The sequence below is a fragment of the Scyliorhinus canicula genome, chromosome 15, assembly GCF_902713615.1.
Source record: "Scyliorhinus canicula chromosome 15, sScyCan1.1, whole genome shotgun sequence".
Classification (NCBI taxonomy): Eukaryota; Metazoa; Chordata; class Chondrichthyes; order Carcharhiniformes; family Scyliorhinidae; genus Scyliorhinus; species Scyliorhinus canicula.
The window spans coordinates 143,402,108-143,415,331 of NC_052160.1; the positions used below are offsets into that span (position 1 = coordinate 143,402,108).

General features: G+C 49.8%; 1 protein-coding gene across 1 annotated transcript in view; it reads left to right on the forward strand.

Moving 5' to 3' along the window:
- The window catches only part of LOC119978189 (acidic mammalian chitinase-like), a 61,271-nt gene that overhangs the window by 39,052 nt on the left and 8,995 nt on the right, over positions 1-13,224 (forward strand). The window contains exons 7-8 of the mRNA XM_038819619.1: positions 5,349-5,472; positions 5,612-5,794. Coding sequence (XP_038675547.1) covers positions 5,349-5,472; positions 5,612-5,794 — 307 coding nt within the window. The remainder of the gene's footprint in view (positions 1-5,348; positions 5,473-5,611; positions 5,795-13,224) is intronic.

Below are 13,224 nucleotides of genomic sequence, written 5' to 3' on the forward strand. Positions count from 1 at the left end.
ATTTCCCCCCCCACAATTTGAAAATATATTTGTATCACTTACCTTCCCATGATACTCTCTGGATCTCTCTCTGCAGCTTAACAGTTACAAAGCCAGAAGAAAGGAAACAAATCAGCAGGGAAAAAGCACCTCCTCCCACACTGCTCCGAATTACCACACTGCTCCAAATTACCAAGCTTCAAACCTCACTCTGGCTGCCTCAATCACTCAAGATGTCTCGACTTCATGTGCGCAAAGCTTACTGAGTGTGCACTTTATGCCTCTATCTTATATAGAACCCAGCTAAACTGAGATGGCTCACAGTAGTTAGGCTTCAATGTGATTTACACCTTTTTGCTGCATATCAGGCTTCAGGTGATTGACAGATAACTGCCACTCAACAATTAGGGGTGGGGGCAGCTCCAGCCAATTTGACACTAAACTCGACACTGAACTTTTAACTGAAAAACAGGACACCTGCACCATGGCATTGGGCACCCTCCCTGGCACATTGCCCTTCACATCGCAGAGACTTCACCAGTGATACTCTCATCTAGCCCATCCCTCAGGATCACCAGCTGTCTTCCTGCCTGTCCACCGCGCCCCTGCTCACATCCATCCTGCCCCTGGTCAGGTTGTCACAGCCTGTGTGTCACATCCAGGACCTTCATCACACTGTAGATAATCACCCAGTCGATGCACACTTCCTTCAATCTCCCCCATCTGCGGGACCTGTCCACACACAAGCCCCTAAGCATGAAGGTGATTGGTGGCTCATGGTGTCTCTCTCTACCGAGGTGCCACCTGCTGGCGAGATAATACATGGTCCACCCAATGCGGAGACCCACAGTAACCCCACTGGGGTAACAGGACAGGGGCCACAGGACCTGTCACTGACACGGGTTGCAGTAGCCATTGGTACCCCCGTTGACAGGGACGGGTGGTGAGGATAGACGCTGCCCACTTCACAGGCCCAGTGACACTCACTGCTGGAGACTGGGGTGCACTGCAGAAGGTAACATAGTGATGGGTGGTGTTGAACTCAGGGTCACCATGTAGCCTGTTGGATTTGGATGGGTAAGGGAATATTCATCTTGCTGACATGTCTTCATTTATCCCCCCCCTGTGGAGAATTAATTTCGGACGACAGTCAGGAATGCGCACTATCGACCTGGCTGCAGCTTCCATTGACCATGCGCGGTGGCTGGAGGTACAGGGCCTGCTCCGGGAGGACTCTGCACAAAAGGGGCCTGCCCCAGAAGACCAGGAGACAGCTGGTGAGACTCGAGTGCCTGCCGTCCTGAGGGAGGCAGCCTGACGCTGCCATTTGCTGTACCTGGGTGCAGGTGGAAGAGGTGGTCAGTGCCGTGGGCAACATCGTCTAGACTGGCATGAAGTGCCAGAAGAAACTCCACAACCTCCACAGGGCGGCCAGAGTGTGTTGGCACACACCCGTCCCACACACCCAACCCACCCATAGGACGTCCGAACCCCCACCCTGCTCCACATGCCAGCACCCACGCAAGCCGCCATGGCCGTGTGCCATGGCCACTGATGCCATCATCTACCCTACCCCTGGACTACATGCATCGGAACGTCTAACGCTGTTGTTATTTGTGTTTTCCAGCCCCCGCCAAGGAGAAGCCAACCCCAACTCTCCAAGTGACCCTAGCCCTCCCTCCCCGTTCCCCCTTAATCCCGACCACACCCCCTCTCCCACCACTGAATCATGCTATCGATGCTCTCTCTGTGTCTCCTCAGGAAAAGCACTCCCATAATCGGCGGGAGAGGGCCCAGGCTGCCGATGCTTGCTCAGCGGGAGAGGGCCCAGGCTGCCTGTGATTGCTCAGCGGGAGAGGGCCCAGGCTGCCGATGCTTGCTCAGCGGGAGAGGGCCCAGGCTGCCGATGCTTGCTCAGCGGGAGAGGGCCCAGGCTGCCGATGCTTGCTCAGCGGGAGAGGGCCCAGGCTGCCGATGATTGCTCAGCGGGAGAGGGCCCAGGCTGCCGATGCTTGCTCGGCGGGAGAGGGCCCAGGCTGCCGATGCTTGCTCAGCGGGAGAGGGCCCAGGCTGCCGATGCTTGCTCAGCGGGAGAGGGCCCAGACTGCCGATGCTTGCTCAGCGGGAGAGGGCTCAGACTGCTGGTGGTTGCTCAGCGGGAGAGGGCCCAGGCTGCCGATGCTTGCTCGGCGGGAGAGGGCCCAGACTGCCGATGCTTGCTCAGCGGGAGAGGGCCCAGACTGCCGATGCTTGCTCAGCGGGAGAGGGCCCAGGCTGCCGATGCTTGCTCAGCGGGAGAGGGCCCAGACTGCCGATGCTTGCTCAGCGGGAGAGGGCCCAGGCTGCCGATGCTTGCTCAGCGGTAGAGGGCCCAGACTGCCTGTGATTGCTCAGCGGGAGAGGGCCCAGACTGCTGATGCTTGCTCAGCGGGAGAGGGCCCAGGCTGCCGATGCTTGCTCAGCGGGAGAGGGCCCAGGCTGCCGATGCTTGCTCAGCGGGAGAGGGCCCAGACTGCCGATTCTTGCTCAGCGGGAGAGGGCCCAGACTGCCGATGCTTGCTCAGCGGTAGAGGGCCCAGACTGCCTGTGATTGCTCAGCGGGAGTAGGCCCAGACTGCCGATGCTTGCTCAGCGGGAGAGGGCCCAGACTGCCGATGCTGGCTCAGCGGGAGAGGGCCCAGACTGCCGATGCTTGCTCAGCGGGAGAGGGCCCAGACTGCTGGTGCTTGCTCAGCGGGAGAGGGCCCAGGCTGCTGGTGGTTGCTCGGCGGGAGAGGGCCCAGACTGCCGATGCTGGCTCAGCGGGAGAGGGCCCAGGCTGCCGGTGATTGCTCAGCGGGAGAGGGCCCAGACTGCTGGTGGTTGCTCAGCGGGAGAGGGCCCAGACTGCCGATGCTTGCTCAGCGGGAGAGGGCCCAGACTGCTGGTGGTTGCTCGGCGGGAGAGGGCCCAGACTGCTGGTGGTTGCTCGGCGGGAGAGGGCCCAGACTGCCGATGGTTGCTCAGCGGTAGAGGGCCCAGACTGCTGCTGGTTGCCGGACTTGATCCTGGCTGGCTTCCTCTCCTGACTCCGAGAACACCTCAGGGGGGAGCTCCGACGATGCCAACATAATAGTCGCAGCTCAGCTGTCAAATCCAACCCCACCCCCCCCACCAGCATAGATACACACATCTCGGTGGGACATGTTAGTGGTCAGGCTCCTGGGGCACAATCTGGTGAGCACCACACTGTTGCTGATGTACATCAGCTGGAGGCAGAGACCCCCAGGTGAGACAGCCTGATGCTGAGCCTCTGAAAGTGGGTTACCTGGAGCTGATGGAGATGATAAGGAGCGGCCGGGACATTCAGAGTGAAATATCAGTGTCACTCCAGCAGATCCACAGCCGCTTGGAAATATCCCAGAGGCTACGGGAGCAGATGATGGCTCTGGCAATGAGTGGCACCAAGGCTAACACTGCCAGGATAGGGACCGCAGTGGAAAGCCTAATGCACGATGTTGGCACCATGAGTGAAGGTGTCCAAGGCATAGCACACTCGGCGATGGCCATGGCTGAGGGTCTCGGCAGAATGTCTGACTCGCTTGGGGATGTGACCCAGTACCAGGCTAACCTTGATGAGGTTCTGTGGGACATGTCCCACTCTCAGATGGGCATGGCGGAGGCCCTACAGAGCTTGTCCCAGTCGCAGGTGGGCCTCGTTGAGGCCCTGCAGAAGATGGCCCAGTCACTAAGGAGATCGCTGAGGGTGTCGACAGAATGTTGCGGACCATGTCGAGCCCACCAGGTGGGCAGAGCCAGACGATTCAGGGGCAGCCAAGGGCCGAACCATCTTGCCCTCCATCCCAAGGTGAACCCCAGGGCCCTATGGGCACCGACCTGGAGGAGGGGCCTCTGAGTGCCGACCCGGACTAGTCCCATGGAGTGGCGACAGTGACCTTCCACTCCCCTGAGTTCCACCCATCTGATGAGGCCGCGTCTCAAAATCACGGAACAGGGTGACACGGATGGGTGTGTGCCATCGACAAGTGATCCAGGAACTCCATTCCCACAGCCCCCAGGGGATGCCCACCAGGTGCATCGAGGGCCAGGGGATGAGGTAAGCAGCTGGCAGTCTCCACCTCAGATATGCATCCTGGGGAAACACCTAGTTGTCGTTGGAGAGCTAGGAGGGCCAGGCATGTTGAGGATCACTGAGGTCACCAGGGTAGGGGGTGGGGTTGGGGGGGCTGGGGGGGGGGGGGGTTGGGGAGGTGGCACACTTGGGAATGGGGTATTCTACAGCACATTAAACAACTTTTTGCACAACCATTATGATATCTCTGTGACGTTATTCTGCAATGCGGCCTCGAAACCCTTTGCCCATCCCTCCAGGAAATCCCCCCCCCGCCCGCCGCTCACCCCGCCTCCGGCCATGGACATGTCCCCGGAGCTGCATCCCATCCCCTGGGTGTTTGGATGTTGCCTGCTGCCTGTGTGGTGTTGCTTCCCGCAGTGCTTTAGCACAGTGTCTGATTGGGATGCTGGGCAATGACTCCCACATGCTACATGGCCCGCCCACCCACAGGAATCCATTTGACATGTGTTAAGTGCTGACTTACCCACGTTTGCCAATTACCTATTAGCGATATGCTTCAGGCGCGCTGCCAGAGTCCTCAGCATGGGGGTTATGGGTGGGGGTTATGGGTGACCGTCAGGGCAAATGGGCAGGGGCACGGGTTGCCACCCAAACGGAGTTGGGAGCCAGAGTTTGGCATGGTGGTGCCGCAGGCGATTGCCCTCCCAGTTACCCCACCATCACCAACCCCGCCCTCCCTGCCCCACCCCCGCCAGGCCCAGCACACCCAGGCTCTTTGCCTCCTCAGCTCCCCACGGAAGCCCTTTCGCCAGGTTCACGTTTTCAAAGTGAGTCCTAATCGGCGCCAGCGTGACCACTTGCTGGGGAGGCCGCAGAATGATGGGAGGCCGTTGGATATGGGGTGGCTGTCATTAATTGTATAGACTTGGGGCTGAAGTGGTGAGGATTGGTTTCTCGGCAAGCTAGGGCCAGATCCCGATTTCACCTACGGGAGTGGGCCGGTTGCATTGCACAGTTTGGGGCCTGCTGCGAATCTCGTTTTTGGCCTTTCCTGCTACTCACCGGCCTTGTTAGATTTGAGTGCAAGTGTAACGAGGCCGGAAGATCATGCCCATGGTCTCCGAAACGGAGAATCCTGCCCTCTCTCTTCAAGCATTGTTCTGGCTCCAAACGTCAAAGATAGGATGCAAAGTTGGAACTCTGACTGGGAATCAGTAAACCATTCACAATTAGATATAATTGACTATTAGAAATAACTGGATGGCAATGCTTCATTTTGTGTTTCCTTGAACAGATATGTGGACTTTATCTCTCTGTTGTCATTTAATCTTCGGGGTGTGTGGGATGGTATCACTGGGCACCACAGTCCCCTGTATGCTGAATCCAAGGAAGTTTTCCCACAAAAGTTCTTTAATATTGTAAGTATGTCGGTTCAACATTGATATCTATACGGCATTATTTATATTATCACTTTAATTATTTTCCCAGCATAATACAGAAAATGTTTTTTAGCTCTGCAAAACTTCAGTAAAGGCACCAAGCTATATTATTTTGCAGAATATCGCTTTGAAATACTGGAGGGACCATGGTGCACCAAAATTAAAACTACTTGCTGGATTCCCAACATTTGCAATTAGCTTCACCCTTCAAACTTCCAACACAAATCTCTTTGCTCCAATTACTGGAGGAGGTGATCCTGGTCTAACCATTCATAGATCTGGAATCTTGTCTTATCACGAGGTAATTATGCTGAAAATGTTACTTGGTTTTCACATGATAAATTCTCTCAAATTGATTTCACGTGGAAAGTGATCAGGTAGTAATTGATTCACGACATTGTGGTGGAGTTTCCTTCCTGGTTCTGTTAAAAACTGGAATTACGCTTTGTTTCTGCAAAAACATGTGTATATACGGATATATATAAGGGGCAGCAGGGTAGCATGGTGGTTAGCATAAATGCTTAACAGCTCCAGGGTCCCAGGTTCGATTCCCGGCTGGTTCACTGTCTGTGTGGAGTCTGCACGTCCTCCCCCTGTGTGCGTGGGTTTCCTCCAGGTGCTCCGGTTTCCTCCCACAGTCCAAAGATGTGCGGGTTAGGTGGATTGGCCATGCTAAATTGCCCGTAGTGTCCTAATAAAAGTAAGGTTAAGGGGGGGGTTGTTGGGTTACAGGTATAGGGTGGATACGTGGGTTTGAGTAGGGTGATCATGGCTCGGCACAACATTGATGGCCGAAGGGCCTGTTCTGTGCTGTACTGTTCTATGTTCTATATATATTTATACATGTGTCTAGAACCAGATTGAAAGAGGGAAAGGAACAGGCCAGTGGCGTTAGTCTAATTTTCCTGGAAACTCTGTCAGGTTTTGTTTCTCCATAAACAAATCAGTGAAATGGTTATTTTTGGTCGTTGACAGCTTCATCCAGCCCGACACGGGGCCCCGGGACAGACAGGAACTCTGCAGCATCATAGAATGTACAATGCAGAGGGAGGCCAATCGACCCATCGAGTCTGTACCAGCCCTTGGAAAGAGCACCCATTTAAGCCCACGCCTCCAACCTCTCCCCGTAACCCAATAACCTCATCTAACCTATTGGACACGGAAAGTAGTGGGAGAACAACTGCTAGATACTGACGCCAAACATCGTATGAAGTTGAATTGGACTTTTTATTTAACCTTGCTTAATTAGTATGTGAATGGAGAATGGAAGGTACCTGAGTGAAGAACACCCATTAGTTTGATAAACTATTAGAAACTTTTAGACTGGATGACTTCAACTCAACTTTAAGCCAAAGAGCTCAACATTTGATGAGGTACAGGGAGTCCTTACTGAAAGTGTTGGTAGTGTTGGTTGCGTTCCTGAAAATTGCCACTTCCAGTGAAACACCATTCAGTGAAGCATGGGCCAGAACTCTCCAGTCATTGCAATTCAATTTTCCTGCCGGGAGTACAGCCCCACCTGTGGGTTTCGGGGCGGTGTGCGATGGTTGCAATAGGAAATCCCTCTGACAATCAGCAGGAAGATAGAATCCCACCACCAGTGAAGGGTGGGCAGCTGAGAAACAGACGGCTAGAGGACTGGAGAATCCCTTCCATGGTTTCCTATTGGAATAAATGTTAAAACCAGAGTTAGGCTTCTGAGGATGTTTGCCCAGAAAAATCAATGTAAAAATTGAAACAGTATTGTCATGTAAATGTCCCTTTAAGAAAAGTGTGCTTTATCAAATGGCTGCAGTTGTGTCATTGTGTGGGTGGAGCTGGAAGCTCTTTTTGGCTCTGTGTTTAGTTTCACTTTCAGTTGGAGAGCTGTACTGAAACTAAGCAGATGTGTATTGATCTCTCTCTCTGCAAACTAAAGAATGTCTCCAGATCACTTGATGATTTCAAAGTAATACCTGTTTAAGGAAAGAGTTTTTTGACTTATGGATGTTGTTTGAAAAGTTATTAAGGGTTTTCTATAGAGTACTGTATCTTTTTGGGGGGGTCATCAGTGTTGGTAGTTGGTAAGATGTTAATGTGGGTTCATAAAATGTTAACTGGATTTATAGAATAAACATTGTTTTTGTTCAAACATACTTTAGATCTCTATTGCATCAAACCCGTAAAGTATGCCCTTGTGCCCCCATAACCAAAATCTATTAAAAGTTGTAGATCAGGTGAACTCCATGATATACTTTGGTGTTCTCTAAACCCTGGCCCATAATAATATAACATTACAGTCTGAAATACTCCACAATACAGTAAGTGACTTTAAAATTACTGGCATGCTTGGAGGCTTCATTCTGTAACAGGTTCTTCAAACACACATTGTGTACAGTAAAGTGCAGAGCTGTACCTTTGTACAGCAAAGAACTCTTTTAGTCAGGTATGTGCTGCACCAGCAGCAAAGCAATTTGAAAAACAAAGTTTGTGGAACCGTGCTGTACCTGTCGGATACAGCACAGTGGAGAATTATTTCAAAAACAAGTCCAGAGTTCCACAACTCGGACTGGGTGCAGCAGAAAACGTTTGAAAATAAAGCTTAGTTTAGTACACCGGGGGTGGGGGGGGGGGGGGGGGGGGTAGGATGTTGGGAAACCTGAAAGTCCAGCGAAACAAAAGCTCTCGAATGCACAGAAAGAACCAAATGGTCACAACCCAGGATGCACACAGGGATCACTGGGCTCAGTCGCACTTTGGTGACACCGTGTCGAGATTGGTCACATTTCTCACACACCCTAAAACAGGGAACGTTGCAATTTAGTTGCCAGTGGACATAAAAAATAAAGCCCTTTAAATGAAGCCATTTTAATAGGGGACACTTAAAATGGGGATTTACTGTTTGTAAAATCGAGTCAATCTTTATAGAACATAGATTTATATGTCGGTTGGCAACAGCTGACTCTTTTGCCGTACAATTTGTGAGTTATATTCTGTCTCAGACACCGATTAAACTCAACATAGCCACCATTTTGGTTGCATTGATGCTGATTAATCAGATCATCATCATATCACATTGCAACTTCAAAAGAAACTCGCACTGAAATTACAAATTAACCATTTCTACAGTTCCTCCAGTAATCTTGGAAATCATCCACTAACGCTACGAGTGGAGATGAAAGACAACTTCAGGGAAATTCCAGATTTTGATCTAACTTTATAACAGATCACAGAGACATCACAATGTGCTTCAAATACAGTGAACAATCCCAGAAATATCAATGACATGATATCCATGTAATCAATTCCAATGATGTTGTTCACAGGAATGTTGAGATGAACTTAATGTTCTGAAAATGCAGATAAGGATTTATTTTAACATCTCATTTGAGGGTAGGGCTGCTAACAACATGGCGGCCTCTCTGTAAATCAAGAGTTTCAGCCTTCATCAGGTGCTGCATTTGACATGGAACCCACAGCCTCTGGCCTCAGAGTGTTGCTAAAGGAGCCAAACCTGACGGGTTATAAATGTCATGAAAGGAAATGCATAAAATAATTTAAAATTCCTCAACGACACAATGGTCTGATTTTCCTAAATGAATTGATGGACCATCATTGGGAGCAGGGTCACTATTCTTCAATCTGCTCATGGAGTTCGCCAGGTGTGTGGAAGCAGAATGTGTGTCAAATTATCACCATGCATTCAGATAAACAGCAAATGCTACATTTCAATGCTTCCCATATCGTCCCACTGTGCTATCATAATCTCCAGCACAGGTGATAAAGTAATATTGTAAAGTTATGATCCTAGACCAGATTCCAACAGTTGCTAGGCTACTGGACATATACCCAAATATTTTATTCAGTTTACAGGACTGTGAGCGCTCCAGTAGTAATTTCACACACAAATAGGGATAGGGTTAATTAAAACAAACTTTACGGACCAGGGTTTAGAAAACTCCAAAATAAATCATGGAGTTCACCTGATCTACAACTGTTTATAGATTTTCGTTCTGATGAACACAAGGGCCTGCCTTTCAGATATTATTCAACAGTGTCCTTCGTCACTTTTAATCAAAAACAAAGTTTATTCTACGAATTTAGTGAACATTTTCTATAAACACATACAGTAAGCATTCTTATCAACTACAAACATAAATACCTCAAACAGCTACAGTAATCTATGAATCACCTTTAATAAATGTCCCCCTTAACTGTTCCAATTTAATAACAAGATCCAATTAACCTTTTCAAAGGTGTGGCCCAACACACGGCACTCTTACTAACTTTAAAACTCGGTATGGATACTTCCTGTTTCCTTTACAAAACAGAGGTTGGAATTCCTTCCAGAAAACAGTAATTTATTTTCAAGTTATCAAGCAGTCTGGAAATAGCTTTTAAAATGCAGATAGAAAAAAACTTTATTTCAGCCTGTGCAGAACAAAACCAGTTCACACTCAAAGCAAAAGTAAAACAAACTCCCCGAGCCACAGCCCAGCTCAACGCACACAATGACATCACTGAAGCCATGTGATAAAAAAAACATTTTGTTTTTCCCATCACATTACTAACACATTATTACTGACTTTAACATCACCAAGACCAATAGCTTTCAATTTCCAGTTAACCAAGCTTAACAAACAGTTAAACAATACCTTTAACTGCTACCTTTATCTCCACTCGAACAACATCCATCTCAGGTCAAAATCCACTTTTAAACTCAGTTAAATGGTTATTTAAATAGTTCTTTGGGTGGTCATGTTCGAAATGGTCACACATTAGGTGGCTCCAACTTAGAGAAATTGATTTTAGCTCTTTTCACCCATTTAATAGGTGATTTTGTATATAAAGTAGAACATAATGGTTTCTGGAGGATTTATCCACACCCGCCCCTCCACCAAAATAAAGAGGAATGCCACTGGGATATTGGACCTGTCAAAAGTCAGTTCAAGCTGACCTTTGCGCAGTATTGGCAAAGAAAATGGTGGAGGGGTAACATCGTCATTGATGGCCGCACCCCCACTGGAAAAGTTAATGGACTTCATTTCAGGAGAGTTTCAACTGCAAAGAAAAGAGATGCAGAAGGATTGGTCAAGGGCAATTGAGAGAGGAATAGCTCCTCTTCAAGGATACTTAGATCAGGTGGAGTAGCACCTGTAATCCCAGGAGGCAACGATACGGGAGGTCGAGAGATCAATGTCAGACCTCAGCGAACAAACGTATCACTGGAGTCAGAGAGGTGAGGCCTGTAAAATACTGAGGGAAAAGGTGGAAGACCAAGTAAATCGGTCTCGGAGACAAAACCAACGGATCATAGGCCTGCCGGGGGGTAGCAGAAACAAGTACAATCAACTACATCTCCAAAATATTTACAATGTTTGTGGAAGAGAGACTGTTTGAAGAAGATTCATTAAGACATGGGCCAAGAGCTGGGGAGCCTCCGCGGGTGCTGATTATGCATATGCACAAATTTCAGTCGAAGATCCTGAGCTGGGAAACATCCGATCATCGCTGGGAGCGGAACCACATCAGGATACACCAAGACTTTGGAGCTGAACTGACCAAACGATGGGCCAAAGCGTCATTATTTCACAGTAATATCCGGTTCAGGGTGTTGTACCAGACAAAACTTGCATAACTTTTCAAGGCCAAGAATATTATTTTTTGATGCCAGAGAAAGAAGATAATTTTGTGAAGGAACATGGGCTGGGGGAGGGCTAAAGGTGAAAAAATTTGTTTTGTTTTGGGGTTGATATCTTCATGTCAGTTTGCAGGTTGTATTGTTAAAATATTTGGCTGGTGTTGTATACATGGGCCGGGCGCGATTCTCCGCTGCCCACGACGGGTCAGAGAATAGCGGGAGGGCCTTCCTGACATTTTTCCCGACCTCCCGCTATTCTCCCCCCACGGCCGCCCCACGACATGAATCGCTGCTCGCCGTTTTTTTTACAGCGAACAGCGATTCTCCCCTAGCCGATGGGCCGGGTTCCCAGACCTTTACGGCCGTTTTCACGAACGCAAACACACCTGCTCTCACCGTTCGTGAAAACGGCCGCAAAGTGCCGTCCCGGACAACCATGGCACCGATTGCGGGCAGTGAGACCGGAACCCGCGCATTCTTTGTTCCTCCGTCGCCCCGCAGGATCAGTCCGCGGGGCAGCTGAGGGGCATGACGGCCCGTGCATGCGCGGGTTTGACGCATATGCGTGATGACGTCATCTGCGCATACGCGGGTTGGAACCGTCCAATCCGCGCATGCGCGGCTGACGTCATCGTGCGCGTCAGCCGCTGTGACCCTTAGCGACGGTCGCTAAACCTGCAATGCCGTGCTTCGCGGGGCCGCGCTGCTAGCCCCGACCGGGGGGGAGAATCGGGTACCGGGAGGGGGCGCGGAGGCTGCCGTGAAACACGGCCAGTTTCACGGCAGCCTTTACGACTCTCCGCATTTGCGGAGAATCGCGGCCGGCCTTTGTGCTGGGGTTGCTGATTGAGGGGAGGATCACGTATGAGGAGCGTTGGTTGAGTTAGATTTGTTCGATTTTCATAGTGGTGTATTTTTTGTATATGCCTTTTTTTCATAACTTTAGCATACCCATTTCTTGTTTTCCAATTAAGGGGCAATTTAGCATGCACAATCCACCTACCCTGCACATCTTTTTGGCATGTGGGAGTGAGACCCACGCAAACATGGGGAGAATGTGGAAACTCCACACGGACAGTGACCCGGGGACGGAATCAAATCCGAGTCCTCAGCGCCATGAGGCAGCAGTGCTAACCACTATGCCCACCCTTGTGCACCTGATATTATGTGCTTTTTAATGTTTACAGAAGTTAAAATAGTTGTTACTGTTTCACCTACATTGGTTGACACCATAGAGTTGTTGAGTTGATGAGCAGATTGGGCAGATCTGAGTCACTGGGGAGGAAGATAAAGGAGAAGTTGTGCGGGAGAGGGGTAGTCAGGGTGCTTTGGGTGGGACACTTTGTAATAATCTCCAGGCTGGAGCCATTATGCCAGCAGCGAATGCTGGCAAATATAAGCATTGTGGGAGAGAGAGCTCTGGTGGGAAGCCAGTTAAAGGAGGGAGAATGGGGATGAGTGAGGGGGGGAAATGAAATGAAATGAAAATCGCTTATTGTCACGAGTAGGCTTCAATGAAGTTACTGTGAAAAGCCCCTAGTCGCCACATTCCGGCGCCTGTCCGGGGAGGCTGGTACGGGAATGTAAATGTAAAGTGTATGCAAAATGTATGTAAAATGTAAAATGTAAAGTAAAATGTAAAGTAAAATGTAAATGTAAAGGGTGGGATCGGTGAGGTGGGATCAGGTGGAAGGATTGGGGGAGGGGCTGGGGGTGATTGGAGGGTGGGGGATGGTTGATGACGCAAGCATTTTTCTGGATAGGATGGGGTGGGCTGTCATCGAGAGTGGGCCTGGACGAGAGAGAGAAATGTACCAGAAGGTAATGGAAGTCTCAAGTGGAGTGAGCAGAAGAATTCCCCCGGTAGGGATAGTAATGTGGAATGTGCGGGGACTGAATTGTTCCGTTAAAAGATCACGGGTCTCTGCTCATCTAGGTTTGAGGGCAAATTTGGTCTTCCTACAGGAAACGCATCATGAGGGAAAGATCAGGCATGATTGAATAAAGGACGGGGACAGTCAATCCATTCGAGTTTTGATTCTAAGACAAAGGGCATGGCGATCCTGCTTAGTAAAGTGATGACATTTGCAGTGGTCAGAGAGTTATGGAAC